General features: G+C 40.9%; 1 protein-coding gene across 3 annotated transcripts in view; it reads left to right on the top strand.

Annotated features, from left to right (window-relative positions):
- The window catches only part of uacab (uveal autoantigen with coiled-coil domains and ankyrin repeats b), a 50885-nt gene extending 23582 nt beyond the window's left edge, over window positions 1-27303 (top strand). The window contains exons 1-19 of one of the 3 annotated variants that reach the window (XM_078275448.1): window positions 1954-2271; window positions 3037-3167; window positions 8909-8997; window positions 10365-10429; window positions 11876-11933; window positions 12597-12667; window positions 12986-13092; window positions 13809-13990; window positions 14641-14678; window positions 15527-15583; window positions 15811-15918; window positions 16492-16524; window positions 17611-17703; window positions 18508-18538; window positions 18656-18705; window positions 19142-21856; window positions 22091-22243; window positions 22981-23046; window positions 23961-27303. In XM_078275448.1, the coding sequence (XP_078131574.1) occupies window positions 2236-2271; window positions 3037-3167; window positions 8909-8997; window positions 10365-10429; window positions 11876-11933; window positions 12597-12667; window positions 12986-13092; window positions 13809-13990; window positions 14641-14678; window positions 15527-15583; window positions 15811-15918; window positions 16492-16524; window positions 17611-17703; window positions 18508-18538; window positions 18656-18705; window positions 19142-21856; window positions 22091-22243; window positions 22981-23046; window positions 23961-24032 (4155 nt within the window). In that variant the 5' untranslated portion in view covers window positions 1954-2235 and the 3' untranslated portion in view covers window positions 24033-27303. Of the gene's footprint in view, window positions 1-1953; window positions 2272-3036; window positions 3168-8908; window positions 8998-10364; window positions 10430-11875; window positions 11934-12596; window positions 12668-12985; window positions 13093-13808; window positions 13991-14640; window positions 14679-15526; window positions 15584-15810; window positions 15919-16491; window positions 16525-17610; window positions 17704-18507; window positions 18539-18655; window positions 18706-19141; window positions 21857-22090; window positions 22244-22980; window positions 23047-23960 lie in introns of those variants that run through there. The other 2 variants (XM_078275381.1, XM_078275501.1) reach the window with 2 other exon arrangements.
- Window positions 27304-27566: the final 263 nt, after the last annotated feature.

The following is a 27566-nucleotide window of genomic DNA, read 5'->3' as shown; positions in this document are numbered from 1 at the left end:
AAATAAATGTTGAGCTCAATAATTTTTATTTTTAAATTTCTGGGCATTTCTGCCTTTATTGGATAGGAAAGCTGAGATATGAAAGGGGAGAGAGAGGGGGGAAGACATGCGGGAAAACCGTCACAGGTCAGATTCGAACCCTGGACCTTCTGTGTCGAGGAATAAACTTCTGCATATGTGCGCCCGCTCTACCAACTGAGCTCAGTGATTTCAAATAAATTTGACACATATCCATGTGTTTGAATGTGTTGTCATCATTCCAGCGAATGAAGATAAAGCAGGGAGATACATTGACATCATATTGACGTCATGATATGAAACTAGATATCGTCATGTGTTCTCGTCATCATCTTACCGGGTCTTAAAGGCTGCAGTTAAGTGATTCAAGTTTAGATCATTTGACTGCTCTGATTAAAAAGAAAATAGACACCATATCCATAAAACTCACAAATAGTTTAGACCCCATATTTTATGAAGGCACCAATAATCAATATCCCCTCTAACGTCAAGTTATACTATCTATCATATTTGATTGTGTCAGTAAGTTTTTGTAAGTTTGTCAACAGCCATATTATTAACTATTACATTAACAGATTCCCAAACAAATACATACACACACCAGCACACCCATGTGAGATATTTACGTCACCAATGTCCAGTATGCTATGTGACTAGGTGCCATTTTGGCGCCTTTGTCTCTATGCTAGAGTGAGCAGCTTTCGTAAGTGGACACCTACTTCTTCATCTGACATGTCATGCGGAGAAGGTCTTTTTGCATGTTTGTGGATATCAGTGCCGCTCTGTTAACGCCAGTCTGGCAGCGCATAGTAACACGAGGCCACAAGGAGCTGATGCAGTGTGTAAATAAAACGGGTTCTTGGGTTACTGTTTCTGTACCTTTTTTTTTTTTTTTTTTCCCCCTGTGATGTTTTTCCTAATAAAATTTAAAAGTTGTGCTTTTGCAGTGTTTGTGGGTATTAGTGTAAGTAAGGAGGCAGTGTAGTTGTGGTTTTTTTGGTGGGGCTGCTGCAGTCTCAGACAGCCGGTTGTAAAAAGGGCTGACATCTAACCTTGCTACCGTGCAGCTAGGATCAGGGGGCTTTGGAACCACACCACCCTCTTTAGATAGATGGGTTAACAGCAGCTCTTGGCCCAGTAGTGTCCTGTGAGGGTCAGTGCCAAGAGCACTTCAAATGTGCAAACCATAATCCCCCTCTGACATTAATATTTTCAGATGGAGGCAAGCAGGGGGTGGCAATGTAAGCAAGGTCTTTTTGGCTGGCCTTGTTTCATACTGGCAGTGGCAATAGACACTAAAGCCATTACTCACGGTGCAGGCATGTCCAGAATGTATTCTTAGCCCCTGTCTTCCTATCAGTCACTACAGAAAGGTTGGAGGGTCAAAAAATAAAGAGGTAACCAGTCTACAGGGCTGTCTGCACCACCGCTGTTTACCAGGGAGGGGGTGATATTTTAAACCTGGGAGAGCTCACATATTTACCCCACTGAGCCTGACTGACTTGCCATTTGGTGGGGTGAAGACTCTGGAGACTGCTGATAGAGGAGAGGAGAGAAGAGGCAAAGAGAGAAGCTCTGTAGTTGCTGCTTGTTAAGCAAGTAGCTTGCAGATTTTACATATAGAAAACTATCCAGAGAAGAAGAGGAAGATTATCAAAACAAAAGAAGACTGAGTTGAACAGAAGGTTTGAGGATAAAGGCGAGAATAGAGGGGGAGTCACTTGGGGGAGGCGAGAGGTAGCCAGGCTGAGCTGACTTTTTCCCCCAGAGGAGGAGTTGCAGTTGCCGGCCAGGGCAGGTCCCAGGGCTGGAAGGGCTGGCCCTACTGCTTCTCCACCTCCATTCCTTCCTCCTCTTACTCCTCCTTCTCCTCCCTTTAACTATCAACCACACTGCTGTGCAGTGATGAACTTACAGGCAGAGCCCGTGAGCAACACAGGAATGCTTAGAAAATCCTGTCAAATAAACTTTTCTGCCTCAAGTGAGGGAAACTCCAGAGGTTGAGCCTTTCATACGAGGACCTCCACTGCAGTGTAGACTGTCATCCTTCGGTCTTCTCAGCCATTCTTTTGTTGCACTCACTGGTTGAGTGCACTGAGAAACTGAGAGGATTTTTTTTATACGCTTTTCTTTTTCTCTCAATTTTTGTTTTTGTAAACCGGAACACTGGCAACCTTTTCAGTAGCACGGTGCAAGGACCAGCTGCACTCACCCAAGATGAGCCGCTGGCTGAAATGCACTTCTATGCACTTTGTAGGTATTTATTGGTAGTAAATTCAGTTTGTCACCATAATCTGTTTTGATGGTTACTGTTGCTATTGTTCTTATGCTTTTGTCTACAAACTGAATTACCTGAAGGTGTGCTTTGACAAGGTGGTAATGCAGTGAAGGAATTCTTCTTGAGGCAAATTTGGACAATTATCATCGGTGGATCAGTTTGGTGGCTCATTAATTGCTTCACAAGTAGATTATATTGTACATGTTCTCAGAGTGATATATGTATGGATGAATTATCTTCTTATTGTTTAATTTCAGTACATTGCTGATATGTACACAATTGAGTGTGTTTTAATCTCAGTTAAGCTTGTGTTCTATGTTTATTTTTGACCTCCAGTATTTAACACCCTACTTAAACTGTGCTTTCCAGAAGCCTTAAAAGTACTCTGTTCCCATGCTTTGTAGCCATCACTCGTGGGGACGGCGGCGGGGGGGGGTTAGTGAAACTGCAGCACAGCACATTCTTGGCACATTCTTCATTAACTTAACTCTATTAGTGTACTACAAAAGGACAAATTAGATTGCCAGTATGTCGTTGTTTTTGTGTCAGAAATGGACTTTGTGCTTCCTATGTGTCACTGTTGCATTTATTAGTCAGCAAAAAGAACTGGAAACCCAATATATGGGTATTGCACTTTACCTTTAAACTAAGTAGGTATTTAGTCAAATATTTGTCTATTTGGTTTGAGAAATACTGTCAAACATACTGCATGTCTGATAGTTCACTGTCATCATTGTCAGAACACAGACTGGAACAAGTATGATGATCGGCTGATGAAGGCCGTGGAACGGAGCGAGGTGGACAAGGTGGCTGCTGTTCTCAGCAAGAAGGGCATCATCCCCACCAAGCTCGACGTGGAAGGACGCTCAGCGTGAGTAAACACGGAGACACACACACACATCCACGTTCAGTATGTTGACATATGTAGTTTTCTTGGTACTATATACCATGCCTTTTTTTTTATATTTCCAAATCTAAAAATGCTGAGGATCACAAATTCCAAACATTGTTGTGGTCTCCCCACCACACCTTCCTGACCCTGTTTCCCAGATAAAGCATCTGCAGATGGGAATTTATTTTTGATTACAGTAGGTCACCCTTACTTAAAATAGTTTTACCTCTTGCTTCCAAGTCTGCCTTCATGACCCTCAAAAAAACAACAAAACAGTCCTGCCCCCTCCAAAATTTCCCATGGCTATGGTGACCCTGTTGCACATTTCAACCTTAAACCTTCACCCAGCTGCCCTGCATCTGAAAGGCATTGCAGTTGCACATGTGTCCATTTTTACATCTTAAAATGTTTCTTTCAGTGTCCATCTGACTGGAGGTCAGTGTGGGAGTTGGTATAAAGAATGTTTGTGGCCACAAAAGGCTTGACCACATTGGCTAGAGGCTGTTTTTGTAGTCCCCACAGGAAATGACTCCCTGTAAATTCAGATCAGATCCACTGTGGTGCTCACAACACGAAGTAATACATTTTGGCCCAGCTGCAGGCTATTATCAGGATCAGTTAACATCTTGAAGGACCATGTTTTGTATGGTCCTTCAGTGGGAACCTCAGGGTTTGGGTTGTTTTTGCATGGCAAAAAAATGGATTTACATCCTTCACACGGTTTCATTAGAAGAACCGAAAGACAAGTATAAATAATAAATGTAAGGGGTAGGGAGAAAAGTAGGTCAACCCAATTGAAACTGATGTTGCCTCTTCCAACACCATAGGTATTTAAGGTATCTCATACAGAGCTTTGTTTTGGTCCTATTAAAGCCCATGTTGCAAGTTAACCACCACTGTTGATTAATAGGTACATATAGCACTCAAGATATGTATATCATTTTTAAATATGTCTCCAAATAGTGTTAAAGACCAGTTTTTGTCGTTTTTGGTATTAGTGGGTTTTTTTAAAGCAATTCGGTGATGACGTCACGTTGGGGAGACTAGCCTCAGCCTAGTACTAGAACTATGGAAAGAACCACTAATGACGTGTTTTTACTGTCAGTGAATAGCACCGAGTGATTATAATAGCATAATGGAAAACAATGTTTAAAAAAGTAGGTACTATGTTTTATTGCTAAATGTAACCAGATTCCACCAGCATTTTGGGAGGCCTGGCGCCCTCCGTTTAATCCTTGATATATGAAGAACTCACTGGTCTCTGGCCTGTGATTCAGGTTTATTTTGATAAAGGCTTTGTTAAAGCATAAAACTATGAAGCCACAGATCCCAGAAGCAAAGGTGCCAAGTATTTTCAGCACGGTGTAAAATTCTCTCGTGGCACCATTGCACAGACCAATGATTCTATACATGCGTGCATGTGAATAAACTTTTATTAAATTATGCACACAACCTGATAAATGCCTGGTCTCATAATAAGGTGCGATAATTTTTCCGAATTCATTGACTGTAGAGATTGTTATACACAAAACACAGGCACGCTCATCATTTAGTTTCCGTCTGCAGGGTGGACAGACCACTACTAGTTATCTATAACATCAGAACATTGAACATTTATGGAAAGAGGTCACGCGTTTGCCAAGTCTACCGAAAACAAATGTGAACCACAATTGCAACTCAGCAAGACTGCTTATAGTTCAGTGGGCCACACACAGACCAACACGTGTCTATGGCTTTCTGGCCTCTGCAAAAGCCAACAAAGGAATGTCGAATGGCGATGCCTTCTAATCATAGACCTCTGTTGGGAAACTAATTACAAACTGTTACCCTCAATATATAATTTGGTGTGCCTTGGATTAGCCTTACTGCGTTCAGCTAATTAATTCAGCCCTAACTGTTCTATCGCGGCTTCCAGCTGAGTAAACAGTTTACATCTCTGCCATGGCATTACGCTGGATCCCAGTGAGGTTAGCCCACCCATCACACCTGCTTGTTCTGTGCAGTGGTGATAGCTAGCTGCCGAGGGCTTAGCAGCAAAACAAGTCCACATGACAGCACATCAATCGAGGCAGCCGCTCGCTTGGCCCTGCAGCATGAAACTGGGACTGGGTAAAGATACTGCTGCATGCCCATTGTTTGTCAGGATTAGTGGTAACACATTTTGTGCTCAAGTGTCTTTTTTATTAGAATAATAATAGCAAGCTGTGAGTTTCACAGTTGGATCTGCGCGATGTGGACCCTAATCTTATGACGGCTTGAGAACAGAATTTCAAGTCAACTACGCCACTAATGCCTTCACATGCTGTGTTGTAGAAAAACATCAACAATAAAAGATCAGCAAACATTGACTTCATTAAAAGGATTATAGGAGTGAACCCTCTTCTCAGTCGCATGTTCTTTGTGTGGGGAGGCGGGACTCCTGGCGGAGAGAGAGAGAGAGAGAGAGAGAGAGAGAGAGAGAGAGAGAGAGAGAGAGAGAGAGAGAGAGAGAGAGAGAGAGAGAGAGAGAGAGAGAGAGAGAGAGACAGAGAAAACGCTAGTTGTTGGAGCAGGGTTTCCCGCAGCACTTTGCAGTTAAGGCGCCGTCAAAAAAAAAAAAAAAAGTATAAGAGCGATATCCGCCATGTTACTCGCCGTCCTGTTTTCTCCCTTTCATTCTAAAGCATACAGTTGACAACCTGCAGGTGGAGGCGGTGGAGACAGGCTCGGACATACACGCCGCTGTGGACTTGTCAGTCTCTCAAGCGGTTACAGGAAAGTGGCTGCATGTGTCCAACAATGCACAGACCATTAACCGGTACAAGCCTACAGCTGTCCGCGGACACGGAGTGCGGAAAGTCAAGTCAAGTAACTCCGTTACCTGCTTGTCGGTCAACGGTTAATGATCGGTTATTTAATTTCATTGTGCTTTCTTTTGGAAGGCTGGCTGCCAAAAAATCGCCACTAACTAGCTAATTAATTAGCCTGAGGTAAACGATAGCTATCAGTAAACAGAAGTGATGTGGTGGCTGGCGTCTGGTGTGTGCGCCAGTTTTTGTGTGTGGGTGTCGGCCCGCCCCCGCGAAGCTCCGACCTGCAGACAGCAGAGGAGCAGAAGAAAGTAGCTGCACCTTCGCCAAAATGAAGACAGAACTATTTTGATACAAACATTTACTTGCCATGTGGCAGATAGATAGATAGATAGATAGATAGATAGATATAATTTATTAATTATATATTATGTAAATTTAATATTTAGTGTTTAATAAATAATTGTTAAATGTAGTACAGAGTCTGTAGTCCATCGCACAAACACTCGACGAATGCTGTAAACATTTGACAGCCAGTACGAATTGCCTGGGAGAACATACGTGTCACAAACGGAAATTCCACAACTGTACAACGGCGTGAAAGACGACATACTAAAGGAGATCAAAGACATATTGTGGATATTTAAAATGTCTTCCAGTTCCAGTGTTAAATATTCTTTAGAAATAAAAGTGTATTGATCTTTGAAAAGGTGTACCTGCATTATTATGCCATTATCATTATATTAGATGAAAATGGTCTCAGAACGACAATATTATCGTTTATCGCAATCATTTCTGGGACAATTTATCGTCCAGCAAAATTTGTTATCGTGACAGGCCTAGAATTGTGTAATAAGTCATTATGGGTTCATCATAAGTGACCACTTCTATAATGCACATACATGCCCATGTTAATGTATCCGAGGACTTGCAGAAACTTCTTCTTCTTCTTCTTCTTCTCAAAACAATGTGCAGCAATGATTGGGCAAGTGTGACAAAAATAATTTGGTAGTATTTGAAGCTGCAGAGGCCACTGTTGTGCCTTTAGAGACACACATCATGCACTGTATATGGTTTAGCTACCAGCATATACTCTCTGGTTTACTCTTCCCTGTCCACTCTTTAAAAATAGCAACCATATCCTGTAAACTGTCAACCTGAAAATCACCCAAGGAGCAGGTGTGAAGATGAAATGACATGTGCTCTCTCAAAGCCAGACCCATTAGTCTCTGTCCCAAAATTGATCTCTAACCATTTTACTGAGGTCTCCGGGCAGGTGAGCAGTATATCTCCACAGAGTCAATTATTTGTGTTTGGTCTGTGTCAGACATTTAGCTGTTTTGTTGGTTTGGCAATTTATGTTAGCAGTCTAAGCTGTGCCGACCAAAGTTAACTTTTTATACAGGACTATTTCAGTGGGTTTAAGTCCCCCTAAATCAAATCTGTCTGTGTGATTTCTTGCATATAGTCACAATGTACTTGCAAATACATGATTTTTAGTGTAAAACATCTTGGTAGCTGTTTGCGCCACTCACTGTCACGCGACTCATTCTTTATTCTTCACGAAGTTGAGAAGTAATCCACTACCCCCAATTCAAGTTTGCAATTACGTATTTTTAACTCTGTTCAGAGACATTCCTTCAGTTACCTTCTGGAAAATGCTTGGCAAATCACATCACTTATCCACATATCCCCCTAACTTGGATAGCTCTGGTCTACTTCCTGTCTGCTGTTTGCCCCGAGAGGTCAGGACCCTCCACTGCTCTCCAGAGAACCAGCATCTCCTGGCCATCAACACGGCTTTTAATACCCGCGGCAGTGTTGAGGTGACAGCCTAGCTGTCTCCTTGGCAGATACCTCGGGCTTAGTGTATAAACAGGTTCATGTGCCTTGATGGGTGACAGACTAAGATTGGTTTACACACAAGTGCTTTGGAGACCTTCATGGCTGTTGGTGGCAGTGCTGCGGTGGGTTTAATCAGAGAAGGGGAACAGGAATGTTTCCAGTCGAAATTGGCAAACACGTGCAGTGGGAAACTTAATTGAGTAGGTAATTAACTAGGGAATATGCAAACTTTGTGGCAATTAAACACATGTTGTTGGTGTTGACATCACATATCAATGTTCATTTAGTAGTTGGTCTGGGGCTTTCAATTCAATTACATGACCCTCATTACGAGTTTGACAGTTGTCATGGAAATTATATTTTCCTTTTTTTTTTTTTCCTGAGCATTTTAGGGAGTTCTTGTCCATGTGGGCTTAAAAGTTGAGTTTCAAGGTCTCTCAACTGCTGTTTCCAAGTTCAAGAATGAACTTTAGAAACTCATGAATACAAATATATTCAGGTCAGCGAAGTGGCTGATAACTCGTATCGCTTGTTACCATGCAGGCCGTTCAGTTTTATCACATTATGCAAACAAGACATATAGGCAAACTTTTATAAATGTTGTCATAGTGTAACTGTAAGATTATTCTTAAACTTTACCTCTTATCAGCATAATATTCCTTCAATTTTAAAGTGCTAAGGGTGGTGACTTCACAGCCAAAAAAAGAGTAGGGGACACAGAAAGCAGATAATGACTTCCTTTTCTGGCAGGTTGTCTCTAATATTTTTAAACTATCATTTGATAGTGCTCATGTATACAACAGTGAAGCTGATACAGTACAAAAACTCTGTGTAACTCTTGGTTCCCTTGGAGTCATTACAGACTCTGAGGTTTCTTGTTATTTGCTTCAAGAATGCTGATCTTGCTGATAGCATGGAGCCAGGCGTCCATTGGCAGCCCTCTCTTGTCCTTAAGTTTCACCCTCACCCCCCTTCCCTTTACACCCTATCACTTTTTCACTGGCCCTTCTCTACTCCATGGTGCCTACTCTTGGCATCTCCCTCCGTCTGTTTTCCTCTTTTAATATCTCTCTTCTTGTTTTCCAGGTTTCATTTGGCTGCAACGCGAGGACACCTTGACTGTCTCAATCTCATCCTGGGACACAGTGTTGATGTCACTGCGAGTGATGCCACTGGTGAGTACAGGTTGGATGAAAGCAGTACCCTGGAGCTGCAGTTATATACTTTTGATGTGTTTGAAAATCTTGTCCACCCCCATTATATCAATGAGGGTAGACTTGATAACACCTTGCAGTGTAACACAATACAGTTGAAAAACGCCAAGAACATTTGGTACACTTGGTAAACAAACCGAGAAGCATCATTTTTTATTTAGATGTGGACCATCTACAAAGTCCTTTGCAAGAGTTTGTGTGTTGCTTTTGCTATCCACACCGCACCTTGCACTCGGTGGGATGTCATTTCCACATTGTCACATTATAAATTAAAGCAGGTTAAGGTACTCGTGCAAGACCACGATTTCTACTTTGAGGAAGGCGGTGAGGATGTGATAGGCAGAAAATTGGTCCTATTAGTGGTCTGTGTAGTCGATGAATAAAAGCGGAGCGCTGCTCAGCATTGCCATCATAAATTGGAATGTGAAATTAGGCTCTATAATGAGCCAGAGACATACTTTCAGAAGCAATTTAGACAAAAGGTTTAGGCAGCGAGGCAAAGATGGAAGCAACACATTACATTTACTCTTGTAACAATGATTAAGCAGTAGTTCTAAAAAAAAAAAAAAAAAAGTATTTTCATCTGAATATGTTTGAATCTCATCCATTTCAGGATGCAAATATTGTAGGTTTGCTTTAATAATTGCATGACTAACTGACCAATGATATATTGGTAAGAAATCTATAAATAAGCTAAGAAGCTATTCAACCTCAACAGTCAGCCAGCAAAGAAAAGATTAAGAAGTAGCTTAAGAAATCAATATTTACCATTTACAAGCAAGTATAGTTTAAACAAATTAAAAGGATCAATACCAAAGTAGAATTGTTACCATCAGATAAGATAATGGAAATGTATCCGCATGGAAGGCTTCCCCAAAAAACTCAATTGGACATATTTCCAAATGGGAATCTGGTGAGGGTGCAAAACCTTGTTGCTGGACTATAAAATCCTACTGGTTGGTCGGAGCACTACTGAAAAATATTGTCACTGCAGTGACATAGACTGTGAGGGAAATTTGTCATTCGAAATTTGGAGAAAATTAGCAGAACGATCAACAGAGTGATTTATTCTGGCTGCTTGTCACAGAATAATATTTGAGTTTAATGGCCTTGTCATGATTAAGTGATACAAGCGGAGTCATATGTACAGTACAGTTATTTTTGCTTTTGCAGTTTGGCACAGTGCGGCTATTGACCTACAAGTAGCATCTTACAGTGACTCGTTGAGTGATATTTGCACATTGCATTTGGCTCTAAAAATACATACAATGTAAAGCCTTGATTGGGAATGGACTTCATTTTCTGATTGTTGCATTTATCGCTTTCAGGTAAAAGTGCTCTTCACCTGGCTTCAAGAAATGGACATTCTCTGTGTGTGCAGAAACTCTTGCAGGTAAAGTACTGTTGTCCTCCCTGTGATACTCAAACACTGTTTGTGCCGATGACTGATATTTACTCCTGTGAGAAAGCATGCCAAACTACAAGATTATATCTCATATTTTAGGGTTGTTTGAGGGGTTTTTTGTTCAGAGTTTTTGCCCCTCATGTTGGTGTGTTGTGTATCTGCACACATTGTATCTATGATCCACAGAGCAGCTTCCCAGTCACTGGCCAGTCAGAGCAGTTCCCCTCTCAGCTCCTTTAAATAATTATTGCCCAACAGCTCTGGCAGCCGAGCCCACTCTGTATCGGTCAACAGTAGGCCCTGTTGAGTCACCGTGCCCCACTGGGGGATTTATGTGTTTACAATCAGGGGGCTATCTCTGCAATATTGTGCGCGTTGTAGCTCTTCCCCCTGCCCCCACCTCTTTCATGGCAGTGATCTAACGGAGGGTGCGGCTGTTGGCAGGGGGTTGTCAGTGGTGTTGACAAGCATACCCTCCTGCAAACCTGCCGTCCATTCTTGGTGCCGTCATCACACCAGACATAGCAGCTGGACACCAACACCCACCACCTCCACTATCTCCCTCCGTCAGCCCGAACCCTCAAGGTATAGGATATCCCCCCTCTATGCTCCATCGTCAGCTCCCATTGCCGTTCTACTCACCCCCTCCCCCTCTTCGCTTTGTCATTTGAGCTTGCTGCTAATTTTTGGCCCTTGTTGCTGGAGAGAGTTGGGTTTTTATAGTGGGGGCCAGAGTGCTCGCTGGCAAGCTTACCCAGCAACATCAGGCCCCTGTTAGCATTGAGTCCTCAAGGCTTTCATAGCAGGCCCTCATCACCACAGTGGTACACTCCAACCAGCTGACTTACTGGGTAGAGATGTCACATGCATATCAGCACAGCGCCACTTGGCCTAATTTGACCTGCCTGCTGTTGCCCCTCAGGTTCCACTGCCAACCAGTGGACATAAATGATTTTCTACCACAACTACAATATTGTAACATAATCAAACCATTACTTAAAAGGATTATTTGCACTCAGGCGTAGATTTGAAATAAAAAAAAACAACCAGTGGTCTTTCCTCTGTTGGAGTAATTGTCCAACTGTAGCATCTTTGTAAACTAACCCATCTGCTTCCCATCAACAGCTTGATTGAGTTGTTAATTCAGATTCTCTTTATTTCTATTTAGCTTTTGAGGCCACTTAGTGACACTATGCCATGATACTTTGTAAGAATCATTCCATGTTCCGTCCTTCCTTATAATTTCAACCATTGCTGCATATGTTTTTTAAAGGATTTTCTGAAGTGGGGCTCTTAGATATGTATTCAATGTTGTACTTGATTATTTTACAGATATATTTTACTCGACAGGGATCCAGAAATATTTCAGCACTAGTGAGATAATTTGCTTCACTTGATTCTGTTGTTCCAACTTGTGTTTGTGTTCATTTACAGCACAACAGTCCAGTTGGAAATGTGGACCTACAAGGACGAACAGCTCTACATGATGCTGGTAAGACTTCTCTTCTATTCTATTCTATTATATAGAAGTACTGGCTGTACTCTAGTACTGTAGTATAGTTAGAGCTGCTCGATTATGGGAAAAAAAATCATAATCACCATTATTTAACATGATTATTCATTGACTTTTGGAAAGATGTTGCAATTATTGAATAAAAAAAAAAACGGTGAAACAAATCAACAGTAAAAACACCTTTTGAACTGTGTAATTTCCCTTAATACTTTTTTTTTCTCATTCAGAACGCAAGACAAAATAGGAGTGCAAAATAATCGTTTTTTCTGGATTACTCTGTTTTTGTGATCAATAGGAACCACAGCCCTAAGTATAGTGCTTAGTCTAAAGCTGACTCTGTTCTACTCTAGTAACTGTACTCTCCTCCAATACTGACTGTACTCTGCTCTAGTACTGTAGTATAGTGCTTTAACTATATATTTAATGGCATCAGCAGAGATTCCACAATATACAAAATATTGCAGTGCAATAACGAAAACCTGGCATCTGTCTTGATTTTAAAGAGAATATTTCTTTAGCTTTTCACCCTTTCAGCATTTAAACCAGGTCCGCGCTGATGCTTGAGCTGATGGACGCACACGTGTATTTCAGTGATAAATGGGATGGAATGATTGCAGTCGTTTCTACTTTTTTACTTCCCAGTCATGGCTGGCTGCTCCTCCAGCGTGAAACTTCTCTGTGACAGCGGATCTTCTGTGAATACCACTGATTTCGTGAGAATTTTTATTTTTTTTCACTTCATTTTCCATGTGTTCAGTTGTCATTGTAGAAAAGCATTTTAATCAGCTTGCTCCTTCAAGGCTGTTACCTTGCCAATAGCAGTCGTTCATGTCATATAAGGTCAGTTAGAGCAGCACAAAGAGGTATTCACTAAATCTTAATTTAGTTCTCTTGAATGAGCGCCCTCTATATTTAAGTGCTCCCTATGTTCTGAGTTACTCTGGGCCTTTGTATGCTTTGAGGTGAGATACAAATAGATTTGTTTTTCCAATTTTGTGGATGGATGTACAATATCTTTTGTTCATCTCCAGGATGGCAAGACACCTCTGGTGCTGGCAACCCAGATGTGTCATCCACGTATCTGTGAGCTGCTGCTGGAGCGAGGGGCAGACATCACCATCCGGGACAAACAAAACAAGTAAGAGATCTTCCCTCGTGGTGTTTACCTTTTGGTAGGGTTGGCAAATCTCCATTTTAATAATTGGAAGTCTGTGTTGCTTACAAAAGGCAGCTTTTGACAGATGGCAGAGGTTGATGACTTAAACAAGTCGTGCTGTTTGTATTTCTGTAGATTCAAGATTCCTTTATTTATCATTTTTATGCACCACATAAAACAAAATTGTGTTTCACACATCCACAAGTCAATAAATAAGGAAGTGCAAGACAGAAAACTTTCAAATTCTATCAGAAAACTTTCAAATTGTAATCCCTGCAGTGACAGTCTTTCTCACATTAATATAAAGTCACAGAGAAAACGGAACATTCTGTGCTAGCTAAGGACATTTATCAAAAAAGAAGTATTCCTGAAAGGGCATTGATCTTATGTACCTCGCAAAGAGGACTATAGAAACATTTTAACAAAGCTTAGCTTTATAACACAAAGCAAAGACAGTCCTTATACATTTAATAAAAAAGAACTAGATTTGACAAGAGGAGGAGTTCAAGGGTGAAGGTGACAAGAACAAGACAACTCAGCTCAGCTACCACAGCCCTGGATTTGAACACAATGGACAATAAATTGTTGTTTTTTGCCACAATTTTTAATTTGACAGCCTCATTTTCAGTGACACAATTGTTTCATTGCTAGTATGTGCATGTTCTTGCTCGTAAACTGTGTTTGTCGACCCCCTTCAGGACGGCGCTGATTCTGGGCTGCGAGTACGGTTGTAAGGATGCAGTGGAGGTGTTGCTGAAGAGCGGCGCCGACATGAAGGCAGTTGACGGCTTGGGTCACGATGCATTTCACTACGCTCGCCTCAGCAAGAACCTGGAGCTTGTTGCGCTGGTCAAAAGTTACCTCGACAAAGCCACCAGAGGTCAGACGGCAAAACAAACCTAAAATAAAAGAATCTCGTAGCAGCTTGTTTTGAAATAAATGCAAGGAGAGCATGATCAGCATGGTCGTTACATAGCAACAATGGAACCATAGCAACAATCATCCATCAGACCATGAAGAAGGAGATTTTGATGAGGAGCAACAAGCTCGCTTTGTTTAAGCTGCATGAAAATATTTTAAGTATTAATTATGTGACTGTCAAATGCAACAGCAAAGTGTGGCACATTTTGGCTACACTTTGAAAAATATGTCAAAACCATAATACATGCAGGCAAAAACAGCCGATGCCCTGATGCCGTTTGTCAACATATTTTTACACTGTTTTAGATCTGCTATAGAACCTCGAATTATTGTCAATGCAGAACGTAAATATTCTGTATGATTTTTATTTTCTAATCTTCATGCCAGTAAGTCAACAATTTTCACAATATCTTTAGCCATAATATTGACTTTCACAGTTATTTCCTGAATCCGTATTATTCTCTGATCTATTTGTTGTGCTTCTTGTGTGCATTTCTATCGTGGAACATGTTTTAAAGAAACCGTGTACTGCAAACATACCTGTTTTTGGTAAATCTTGATAACATATGGGAAGAAGTCTGAACTTGCTGTTTTCTCATTTTGTTCCAGATAAGGAGGCTGCAAAGATGGAACAGTGGAAGCGACAGGTACATTTTTTTTTTTATAGATTAGATTCAACTTTATTGTCATTGTGCAGAGTAAGACTACAAAGACAACGAAATGCAGTTTGCGTCCAACCAGAAGTGCAAAAAAGCAGAAAAGTGCAATGTGATATAAAAAGTATAGACAGGTGGTACACAAGAAATATATTGCAGTGTTATAAGAGCACAATAAATATGTAATATGAACAATGTATGAACAACATGTACAGATATGTGCAATGTAGTAGCAGTGACATTATAATAGTAGTATGAATAATATAGATATATGCAGTGTATTAGCGGAATATATAATAAGAAAAATAATGTAAAAATATGCATATTCTGTATGCATTTACTCTGCTGGCTCACATCATCTATTAAACCCCACCTATAGTGAGGAACAGCTGTTCTCCAAACTGCTTTACATTTTTCAGAGGACCTTCATGTGCTCATGTGGCATGATGGGAATAACTATGAACTGAAATTTGGCAGTGCCATTTTGTTTCCATGGTCTCTTTTGTTAAAAGATGACAAAGGTCAAGAGTGCTTGCATCCCAAAGCCATTGTTGACATTAATAATTCCGAATCCTTCCTGTCCAGCATCCAAATGCTAAGACACTTTGAAGCCTCCCGATTCTGCATTTTCTTCCAGTTGTTCCACATTTCAAATCATTTTCTTTGACTTGGTACAGCCTTTTCATATAGCTGAACCTATAAGGTACTCACTGCCGCTCACATGTATAGGACTGCCATCTAGTGATTATAAGTGAGAGTTGTTCCATACGCTTACATAGCCTATGGTAATGTTATATCTTCAAAACCTGGTTGTAAAAAAGATCCTGTCTCATTCTCAGCATTCAGCGGAGAGATCGGAGGCAGCTGAGGTTAACAAAAGGGATCAGATCATACACGTAAGTGCTGTTTAACTTCAGCCTCCCTATTCCTCACAAACACACAAGCCGTTTACGTGCGAGTGTTGCGAATGCTGGAATTCACTCCATCAAAAGTCAAAATCAGTGATCAAGACATCCATATCCATAAAGTACTGATGAATTATTACTTCTTTTTGCATTTAGTAATTGTATTTTGGTTGTAAGTTTATAAGCGTTATGGTTTTATTTGTGGGTGTTTGTTTCAGGACTTGGAGAGGCAGAACGAGACCATGCAGGAAAATCTCAGGAAGTACCACCAGGATCAGAGAGCCCTGTTAGATAAGGTCAACATGCTACAGCAACAGCTCACACAGGTAAACAATACAGCAACACAACAAGAGCAACTCAGCTAGAGAATACAGTACAGTAGAGTAAAACCCTCCAGGCACGCTTGTCCTGGCTTGTTTTTCTTTCTGTGGGTAAGTAGATCTGAGGGTCCAAAACTAGAGGTTTGGGTGACAAATATAAGCAAATATACATAATAAAAGCTGAGTTGAGTCAAGCTCTCTTGGCTTAATGTCATCATCTTAATATCAGGGATTGTGTAAAGATGTTCTAATCACAGAGGAGGCTGAGCAGGCTTTTAATACTGATTGCTAATATAAATTATTCATGATCAAAGGAATTTTAGTGCCGTATTGTCAGTTGTTAATTACACAATTGAATGTATATACACTGTTCATATTACATAGCCATATTTATTCTGCTCTTATAACACTGCAATATATTTCTTGTCCTGCCTACGCACCACCTGTCTATACTTGAATATCACATTGCACTTTTCTGCTTTTTTTGCACTTCTGGTTGGACGCAAACTGCACTGTACTCTGCACAATGACAAAGTTGAATTTAATCTAATATATAACATCTGTTTTATTCATCTGCAGGAAAAGATCGCCGTGGAAGACACTCAAAAAGAGGTATGAAACAACAATTATTTATTGAACATTGTGGGCCTTTTTCACAGTTTTCTCAATAGTTTTACTGGTTACATTTGTTTGAAAGAACCTTACACTGGATGCACGTTATAATCAACATAACATTTAATAAACAGTAGCAGCAGCCATGAGTGCAACGTGGAGACAGTGTCAAGTTACTGTATGACCTCTGAAACCTTAAAATAAGAGCAAATGAAAAACTGGAGGATGTTGCTGGTGCTGTATCAACAAAGAACTGTACACGTGGAAGTGAAGGCAAGGGAAAAGGAAGGTAGCACAATCTGAAATGCCACTCGATTGTTACATAATAGCACTAAATAACACCCTACCCGGGCCACACATTCAGGATGTAAGGTCAAGTGATGTGGCAATTCACCATTTTGTAGTTTCCTTTAAGAAATCTAAAAGGAAATGTTGGTTCCATTGTTTCAGTCGGAAACTAAGGAAAGAAAGACTAACAAAAAAAAAAAAAAAAAATCTATGACTCTCAAATGTCATCGTGCATGTACACACGTTGCGATGTATGCTCTTGTATGTTTCATGAATGAGGCCCGTTCTCCTGAAAGTTGCTACTTGTTGAATGATGGATGTGTACAGAGAGATCTGGAAGTCAGTTTTGACTACCAAGAACTCTCCTCTTCATCATTTATTTAACAATTAACAATGAAAACAAATTCACTTTTTGCTAAACAGCACTAAATGAATGAAGTCAAAAAAAAGTAGTAAAGTCTATTTTGGTCCAAACGCCTTCACTAAGCTACTTTGATACTGTTTTTTTCTTTTACTTACGTAAAGTACCTGCAGAAGTGACAAAATCATAGCACAGGGCGTTTTTACACCAAACGGTTATTTAGCTATATTATAACAGGCATTATCTGCATTTTTCAAAGATGTGAAAAAAAGATCTACGTAAATGTATTTTTGAATAGTCCGCATAATTGCAATTGAAGTTTGTATACCTTTTTTTGTATATATATTTTTTGGTATATTTAACTGTATTTGCCATCACTTAATCATCAGTCATGTATTGATCTGAAAGGGCCTTTGTTTTTCTCTCTATTGAATCAGAAGGAGCAGTTGAAGGTGTTACTCAGTGCCAAAGAAAGAGAAGAAGGAGCTCGAGGCCTGGAGACTGTCAAGGTCCAGCTCCGGAGTACATTGGTCAGTGACTTTATTCTTATCTGATTTCTACTTTGAGCCTTTAATCCTTAAGGAAATGAATACAGTTTTTTTTTATTTGTATACCTTTGTATACCTATATTTGGTATTAGGTGCTTCTCAAGCTGTAATTTACATGTTGTTGTCCTGACAATATCTGAAGTCTGAAAGTCTTAAATTGACGTTGTGTGTTAGTAAACCAACATTCAGTTGCCAGTGTATTAGGGACACCTAGCTAAAACTAATGCAGTCTAATACAACAGGCCTGCAATAAATAAAAAACATGAAGGTTGTATTGTTTAGTTTTTGTATTGATTCAATTTATGGTTTATTTGGAACCTTTAGTTCTCGTGGTGCTATTGAACTGTTTAGCATTATACTGACATGTTTTTTTTCTTCTATTATTTTGTCCATCCCATTTATATCAAGGAGGGTAGGCTAAATAACAGAAGCACCTCTCCCCCAAAAATGATCACACAAGTGAATCAAACGTCTCTAAAACGGTTGTTTTGTTTTAATCCAAAAAAAAAAAAAAAAACATTGTAACCTTCATGGAGAGAGGATATATTGCAGTACTGATGTATTAGACTCCATTCGTTTTAGCCAAGTGTCCCTAATAAACTGGCAACTGTGAGTCTGCTTTGAGAAAATGCTTAATACATGTAGTGAACATTACAGCAAGTTTTTGAAATAAATCAGTGCTGCTAAAACGTTCTACAATGTGTTGTAAATAAATATATATTTCAAATCTAAAAAGTCTCAGTTCAACCATTTGTAATGAGAATGTTTATCTGTCTGTATTCACAGGGGGACTACTCAGGGCAATCTGTTATCAAAGGTAAGCTTCCTTCCATTTCTTGAATCCTAAAGAAACATTTGATATCATTTTTTCAAACCGTCGCCTGCAGAGCATGAGGAGCTTTGAATGGTATGTTTTTACACTGTTGTCTTGCAGGTAAAGAAAACATTTTGGTCAAACAAGCTCACAGCCTGGATTCTGATCAGGTACGTTTTCATCTGTGGAACAGTTTCACATCACCTGCAAATGTTTAAAATACAGCATTTAGTAGTTTGTATCGAAGCAGTCCGTGTCAACAATGTAAATGGACTGCATTTATACAGCGCTTTTCTAGTCTTAACAACTACTCAAAGCACTTTTACAAAGTACAGGAACAACAGCAGGACATGCGCATACAAATTAAACTGCTTATACATTATTCAGATGCTGATTGGTTTTCTTTCTTTCTTCTTAAATTATAACTAAGAACTAGTCAGTCTGTGCCGAAGGATTACAAATCTAAGGAAAGAAAGCTAAAGAACCTCTTTGTGAATGTATCACAAAGCAGTCAACACCTATTCTGTACTCTCAAATAAAGTAGCTGGCTTTCCATGAAAATGACTAATAATGATCATTAAATACATTTTTCCTCTTTCTCTGCAGATGCTCCAGAATGCTGTCGTATCACGTTCCCTGTCCAGACCTCCAGAGAAAAGTCAGCCCACTGTAGGCTGGGACGTCTCTGCTGAACTGGATGCACTCCGGCGTGAACTTGAGGCAGTCAAGAGAAAACAACAGGAAGCAGAGGACGATACGGCACGCCTTCAATCTGCCCTAAACCGTAAAAACCGAGAGTGCCAAGAGCTGGCTCAGAGCCGAGACACCATCCAGAAACAGGCCGACCAGCAGGTTCAAGAACTGGAGGACGCCTTGGGGGACGTCCAGAAGAGGATGCTGGATTCTGAGTGTAAGGTCAAACAGCTGCAAGCCCATGTAGTCGCCGTTAAGGAACACTTAGGAGGCCAGGCGACAGAAGAACTGCGCGCCCAGCTCCAGGACATCAAGGCCAAGTATGAAGGTGCTTCGGCCGAAGTGTGCCGCGTTCGTAACCGCCTCAAACAGAGCGAGAAGGCCTTGGAGGAGTACAAGAGCAGCGAGAACCAGCTAGCAACAGAGGCAGAAAAGCTGAACCAAGAGCTGGAAGCTCTAACTGCAGAAAGAGACGAACTAGCAGAAACCCTTTTGGAAATGGAAACCCATTTGAAGGAGACCCAGACTAAACATGGCAACACAGTGCCAGCTGAGAAGTTTGACAACATGAAAAACCTGCTGACAAACGCGGTAGACGAGAAGGAACGGCAGATCGCTGAGCTGAGGGAAGACTATGATCGCGTGCTGGAGGAGGTGGCAGAGCTCCATCGAAAGCTGGACACTCCGTCATCCCAGGGAGGATCGGGGGCGATGTCTGCTGAGGAGCAACAGAGGATACGGGCAGCCCTCGAAGAGCAGAATGAGTCATTGAAAAGGAAACTGGTCGATGTGACTAACAAAAGCCAGGCTCTAATTCAGGAGGTCAGCGAGAGCGAGGAGGAAAGAGAGATACTACGAGAGCAGCTGGATGAGATTAACAGCAGGATTGAGAGCGACTTCATACCCATGAAGGTGCACGATGAAGCCCGGGCGAACATGGTGACAGCTTTGGAGGAGCTGGAGGACAAACTGGTGGAAGCAAGCGAACGTTACGGAAAAGCAGAGGCACAACTCCAGCAGCTTCTAACCGAGAGGCCCATGCTGCAGGAGAACATCAGCAGTCTCCAAAGCGCAAGTGAGAGACACCTGAGTGAAATGGACACTCTGAGATCTCAGAATGCCGAGCTGATGAAGAAACATGAACTTTTGCAGAGGAAATGTGAAGACAAAGATAAAGAGTGTGCACAGCTGACCGCGCAGAGCCAGGCTCTGAAACAAAGCTTGGAGGTAGAGTATGTTCCCAGACAGCAGCACGAGCAAGTGAAGATGGAGTTAAGTTCCACCTTAGAGAGTGTTAAAGCGGAGATGTTGAGGTTGGAGACCAAGGGGAAAGAAAGTGCGGGAGAATTGAAGAATGTGAAAGAAGCAAATGACACGTTGAAAGAAAAGTTGGAAAAACTCCTGTCGGAGATGAAAAAGGACTATATGAGCGTAAAAGACCACAAAGCTATCACCGACAAGTTGAATGCTGCTGTGGTCGAAGCAGAGAAGAGAGCAAACGAAGTGTCTGGGATGTACGCGTCGGCTCGGGAGGAATCGGTAAAGCTTACCCAAGAACTGGAGGCGCAGAAGAAAGAACTTGATACCATACAGGAAGCTATTCAGTCCAAGTTTATCCCACTGACAGCTGCTGAGGAAAAAGAACACTCTCACAGTGCCCAGGTGAAGGAGTTGACCGTCAAACTGTTGGAAATGGAAGAGAAGTATAACACAGAAAGGTCTGCCAGAGAGAGCAACAGACAGGAGAAAGATCAACTAAAAGTTGAGATTGAATCGGTTCAACAGAGACTTGACTCTGCTGTTGTTACCAGTGAAAAGCACAAGAATGTGGAGGAAGAGCTCAAGGGTAAATTTGAGGAATTAACTCGGAAGTTGGTCAGGGTAGAGCAGCAGCACAAGGAGGCTACACTTCAGAATGCTGATCTTCAAAACCAGAACGCCCTCAGCAACGCTCAGATCCAGAATCTCCAGGAGCGTCTGAAATCGGAGTTGACTCGGATAGCAACATATGACACGGAGCTTAAAGCCCTCCATGACGCCATGCAGCAAGCCCAGGCCGACTGCAAGAAAGCAAGAGAGGCTCAGCAGGAGGAGGCCCAGAGGGTTTGTGCTTTACAGAAAGAAGTTCAGGAACGCTGTGGGGAAGAGGCATCTCTGCTGCAACAACAGGCCAAGGCCAAGGATGCCCTGGAGGCTGAGATCGCCAAGCTTCGATTGGCTCTCCGTGAAGAGGAGGAGAACAACACCCAGAGGGCTGAAGACGTATCTGCCCTGCAATCTGAGCTCCTTCAGGCCACACAGGCTCTGGAGGAAATTCGCTACAAGGAAGACCAAATGAACCAGCTGAAGAAGGAGAAGCAGCAGCTGGAGGAGGAGGCTGCCAACCTGAGCAACAAGCTACTGAGCTTGGCTAAGGAGAGTGAGGAGGCCCATCGGGAGGCATCGCAAGCAAGGGAGGGTGAGAGCAGGGCCCGGGCAGAGATGGAGGCCGTCCAGGAGAAGGGACGTGCAATCGAGAGAGAAATTAGGGAGCTGAAAGAGAGATACGATGAGTCGCTCAGCACCATCTGTGATCTTCAGAGGAGGATTCAGACATCAGCTCAGCAGACTGAAGCCAAAGACAAGAAGGTAGTAAAATGTTTCCGACTTTGCTGTCAGTCATGGGTTTAATATATAAACTAGAATGTGTTGATAATTGATAATATACTCCTAAGTATTTGTGTGTCTGTTTTGGCTGTGTGTACATGTAGATGTCTGAGAGAGTCAGATGTTTTACATGGTGTGTAATGAAAATATGTTGTAAATGTGTGATGTAGTGTGTGTGTGTGTGTGTGTGTGTGTGTGTGTGTGTGCGCGCGTCAGATCACAGAGTTGCTGACAGATGTTGAGCGATTGAAGCAGGCACTGAACGGTCTGTCCCAGCTGGCATACACAAGCAACGCGCCCAACAAGAGACAGACGCAGCACATCGACACGCTCCACGGCCAGATCAAGAGCCTACAGCAACAGCTGGCTGTGAGTGGACATACACAATATTATTATTAACATGTGCATAATCTGCTTTATATTTATATTTTTTATATTTACCGCACAGTAACTGTCTTCTTGTCATTGACTGACGGACTGACTTAAAAACAAATACATTTTACACAGTGATATTTACAAAGTTTTCTTGATAAGGTTGATGCAGCAACATCATGGCCTCACAATCCATGTGTTTTGTGATTTAGTAATTGCACCACTTATTTTCACCTCCTTTGTTTGATAAATAGAGGTGAAAATAAGTGCTGTAGTTGAATCTTGCCAGCAAACTCAAAATTACAAAAAATAAACTGTAGAAAAACATTCTTATCCTAAGATTTATGTGTAGCTGGAAGATTAATTTTCAATATATCTTTATGGAGCATCAATAATAATACAAGACATCCACAATGGGACCGCAGAATGACATAAAACCAGTGCTAAAAAAATTCCAATGTTTTTCCTTGATCTAACGTTCATGGGATGGGGGCGAAGTTTGTTTCCAATGTAGAAGAATCAGTCGCCTGGCCAGTAGAGTGGAATGTCTTAGCTGATAGGGTATTGTTGGATGGGATACCACAAAGGGCAGAGAGGGGATGTGGGTAGCTGGAAGATTTATAATAATGTGGAATTAGAATTTAGTGACAGCACCACGACAGTATTTACCAGTTCCACTGGCCAGTTTGTCCGAAACCGTAACCACTTGACGTCTTTCTCTTGTGCTCCCTAAGGATGCTGAGAGGCAACACAGGGAGGTGGTTTCAATTTATCGAACTCATCTTCTCAGCGCAGCACAGGTAAGCTCCTCTCATTAATCTCTATTGAACATAAGAATGGTCTTAATTAAAATAATTTAGGGTCCGTTGTTCAGACAGCGTCTTGATAACCTTACAGAACCCCGACAACAACACTCGCTCACAGAGATTCAGGGTTTAGAATTGAGACGCGTGAAAGAATAACTGAACTGATAGATGTTTTGGAGAAGAGATAACAGCTTTTGTGGCAATCCTTGGTCATACCCAACCAACACTTTTCTGATTTTGATAACTAAACTTGTTCTAAAAACCTCCCTTTACCAATGTTATTGGCTAGTCATACATTTCTGCATATGGCAACAGAAAGTAATTAAGAAAAAGATTGGGCGCTGTCACAACCGCTGCAGCACGGCTCTAGTTAGCATGCAGTCGACGTGATAGAGAGGTTAAACAGATCGCGGAAGCCTTGTATGACACACTGGCAGTGCAGATTAAAAGAATAAACGGTCATACTTGCAAACATTGAATGAAAAAAAAAAATAATAATCGTAAAGATGTTTATGAAATTGCGTCCGTTTTATTGAATCGCGGCTGTGTTATTGTGAAATCAAGATCAACCAACTTTGAGCACTTTGTCACCATCCAAAAGCAAGAGGTACTTCATATGTTTACACGGCGGTAAAATGTCGTGTGAAAGCCTGCTGATTATTTGAGGCAGCCATTGCAGATGGGTTGGGAACATGTAATGGCAACTCCTATAGTTGGAAATCCTGCAAATGAATTCATCAAAACAGGGGGAAAAATGGTACAAACAAAATATGGCTCAGCCCAAATTATTAAAAAATATGAAGGTGTAAGTGCACCGTAGCGGAGGAATTGACAACAGAGCCTTTAAAGGAAGAAATATGGTACAAATGGATTAACTGAAGCTCATCCTAACTGTGTTTCTGTCGTAGGGCCACATGGATGAGGACGTCCAGGCCGCCTTACTGCAGATCATCCGCATGAGACAGGAGTTTGTGTGTTAAAGCTTCCTCCAACAAAACAAAATGCTACCTGCTGACTCAAATTCACCAATCTCACATTTCTCGCTGTAGAGTTCCCCTGCCGTGGCCCCTGTGGGTGCCCGGTGTGCGGCAACATTTCTCCAAACAGGCTGCTCTGAAATCCTTTTTATGTTTTGTTTTTTTTTTCGTTTTTTTTTTAGTTGGCTGCACTCGGTTCCCAGATATCTAATTCTCTGTGTTGTGGGTAAAAGTGAATAACTGTAGATTTTTAGATACAAATATGTTATTTCAACTTAACTAGAAAGCTCATTTTACATAAAAAAAGACATTGTATCAATTACTGTATCAAACTGACCTGTGAAATCATTTTGACTCAATGATCTACATGTATGTAGGAACATTTCCACAAGATCTTACAGTGCCGTATGTGAAAGTGCACCACCATACATTTCTGTCAAATCTATTTTGAATGGTGCAAATCTGCATTTTCATGCTGCTTTGACTCATTATATTCAGTGATATGGGGAGTTATTTGACATGTAGGTCTCTTTAATAGATTACTCGCTCTTGAAATTCTCAGTTGAAATGTTAAATGGACATCAACACAAAGACCACTTTTCACATTCCCACCTGACAGCTCTCATACAGTGTATTTTCGTATTTAACAGCAATGTTTGCTCAAATTTGAGGGATAGGTTCACATTTTCTCAAGTGGACCTTTAAAAGTCTGAACACTGAAATAGGTTTTGCTTGTTGTAATTATTCCTCTTGTTCATACTCGACACTAAAAGTCTAAAAATCCTTTAAAAAAGAATTGAGTTATTGATCGCTGTGATTTAACTGGCAGTGAAGAGACATCTTCCTTACATGATTATAATGTAAGATATGACTCCGTACAAAAAAAAAAAAAAACATTTAACCAGAGCTAATACGAGGCTTCAGCAGTATGAATAAGTCTATCAAGTGGGTTTCTTTCAAGGTTACAATCTTTAAAAAAAATAATAATAATTCCCTCTCCTCCGCAGGGACATCACTAAAGAAAAAGAGCACGTTTTGCTCTAAAATGTCTTTAATTTTGGAAGTTACCCACGTGATTTGACTAACTCTGTCTCACACAGAGAGGACTGTGGTTTTTGTCCCCCGTCTCCTACATTGAGACAGCCTTATTAGGAAATCCCTTCATGTCCGGATTGGACCGAAGGAATGATTACACATGTGGGCAGTATTTTAAGACAGACTTGGGGGAAAAAAATGTGAAGCTGTCCTTTTAACCTCGTTCATGTCAGCTACTTTCTTGAGACGTTATTCACGTCTTGGGTCTCTTTACTCAATTTGTGGCGCAGTTATCATCTCCTGTAGGTCCAAACTAGCACATGTGTTTTCAGAATAATCCAAAGATTAAAGTGCTCATATTATGCTCATTTTCAGGTTCATAATTGTATTTAGAGGTTATATCAGAATAGGTTTACATGGTTTAATTTTCAAAAAACACCATATTTTTGTTGTACTGCACATTGCTGCAGCTCCTCTTTTCACCCTGTGTGTTGAGCTCTCTGTTTTAGCTACAGAGTGAGACATCTCACTTCTGTTCCATCTTTGTTGGGAGTTGCACATGCGCAGTAGCTAGGTCAGCACAGCTAGCCAGTCAGAAGCAGAGTATGAGGGCGTGCCACGGCTAGGCGAGCATTATAACGTGTTAAAAAGGCACGTTTGTCACAGAAGTAAAGGCTGGACTACAATAGAGCTGTTTGGAGCAGTTTGTGAACAGTGTTTTCTGTTGGAGATGGTAAGTCCCTTTGGGGTGGACTTTGGGCTTTTTCACTTTGTAAACCTATTTATTACATGCACAAAAAAAGATCTATAACACAATAAAGGAAAGGGAAAAAGCCAAAAAGCATTATATGAGTACTTTAAATATATATGTCATCCCAATCTAAAAAAAAAACACTACTCGCCATTTTGGTATATAGATAGTAAAGTAAAGACAGATTTGGGAGTCATGTCACTCACACAGTCTGGTTCCATAAGTCTGGACATGCTGGCAGGATTTGAGTCATGGAGGGGGTGGAGTGGAAAGCTCTTGCTGTGTCCTACAGTTTGCAGTGGCAAGTCGTCCTTTTGTTGAAACCAGAGTGTCCTCTAGTGGAGAGACTTGGCAGGCCAAGTTGATAGAAATTGTAATAATCAGTGTGGCCCAGGGGTAGGCAGTTGTTGTTTTTGGAAGCTGTAATATCTGCAAAACTTGGGAAGTGTATTATAAATCTTACAGATAAGTGTGAAATGTGAACGTCAAATCACTAAATGACAGAGCTGTATCTATTTATATCTGTTGCTCTGCATTACATTGAAACCAAACCTCTTTTTAAAGACAGCAAATGTCCCAGCTGAAGCTTGACTTAATCTAAAAACCGTATTTTCTGCAGCAGTGAACTCTCCTAAAGCGAGGGCTGCGTACCCCTGAGCCAGCTCTTTGTGACTCTTGATGGTGTCGTGTAGTGGTGTTGTGACTGTTGAGCGAGTCTCTCTCATGCCTTTACACTGATATATTTTTCATAGCTTTGTACTACTTTAATTACTGTACTACAGTGTGACAATTCTGTAATTCAGCAGGTCTGGAAGTGGAACGGCACAAAACACGTTCAGGTGTAACATTCACCGTAGGACGCCATAATGTGATAAGAATAGAACAGATCTCTTTATTTATGTAGACAGACAAAGCCCTTAACGATTAGTTATCTGAAGCACTCCCGTCTTTACCTTCCAGCTAACACACTTTACCAAGAAAAGTTCTCGTGCTCTTGTTTTTTTTTTTTTATATATATATATATTTTGGCCAAAAACTCTATTTTATCAACAGATAGTTTAGAAAATATCTTTCATTTTGCTATGCAGATGTTAGGAATTAACACTTAACTGTCTTCCCTCTACCATTAACATAGACTATAAATTGAATCCCGTTAAATCCCTGAATAAATAGTATATTGTATACCAATCCATTTAAATTGGTTGCTGTCTTTGACAATAACATTTGTGTTTGTGGATCAGTAATACAAAAATCAATAAAAGTGCCTAACATAGAAAACGTTGTTTTTGTCAGTGTATTTTGTCGTGACTTCTGCCATTTTTATTCCAGACTGAAATACCTTAACAACTATGGGATGGATTGCCGTGATATTTCGTAAAGACATCCTGCTGCATTTGGTGACCTCCTGATTTTTCATGTAGCACCACCACCAGCATGTCAACGGCTGTGTAGACCTTCAGTCTTGTTACATTAAAGGCCCTAAACACACATCTTCTCAATCGGTTTCTTACTATGAGGAATAAAGTCCTACATGAACACAGAACTGTCTGCCAAAGTCAGAACAAATTTGTTTATTTTACATGAGAGATGTCTATTTGTATTTTTGTCCTCAGTTTTTTAAGTGCTGTAGTAATCTTGCCAGCAAACATGACTCAAAACTGTAGAAAAACATTCTTATCCTAAGTTGTATGCTGGAAGATTTATTTTCAATATATCTTTATTGAGCATCAATAATAATAATACAAAACATC

Source organism: Sander vitreus, chromosome 1 (genome assembly GCF_031162955.1).
Source record: "Sander vitreus isolate 19-12246 chromosome 1, sanVit1, whole genome shotgun sequence".
Classification (NCBI taxonomy): domain Eukaryota; kingdom Metazoa; phylum Chordata; class Actinopteri; order Perciformes; family Percidae; genus Sander; species Sander vitreus.
The sequence above is the reverse complement of the archived record's forward strand: the minus strand, read 5'-3'. Positions and strand labels throughout refer to the sequence as shown.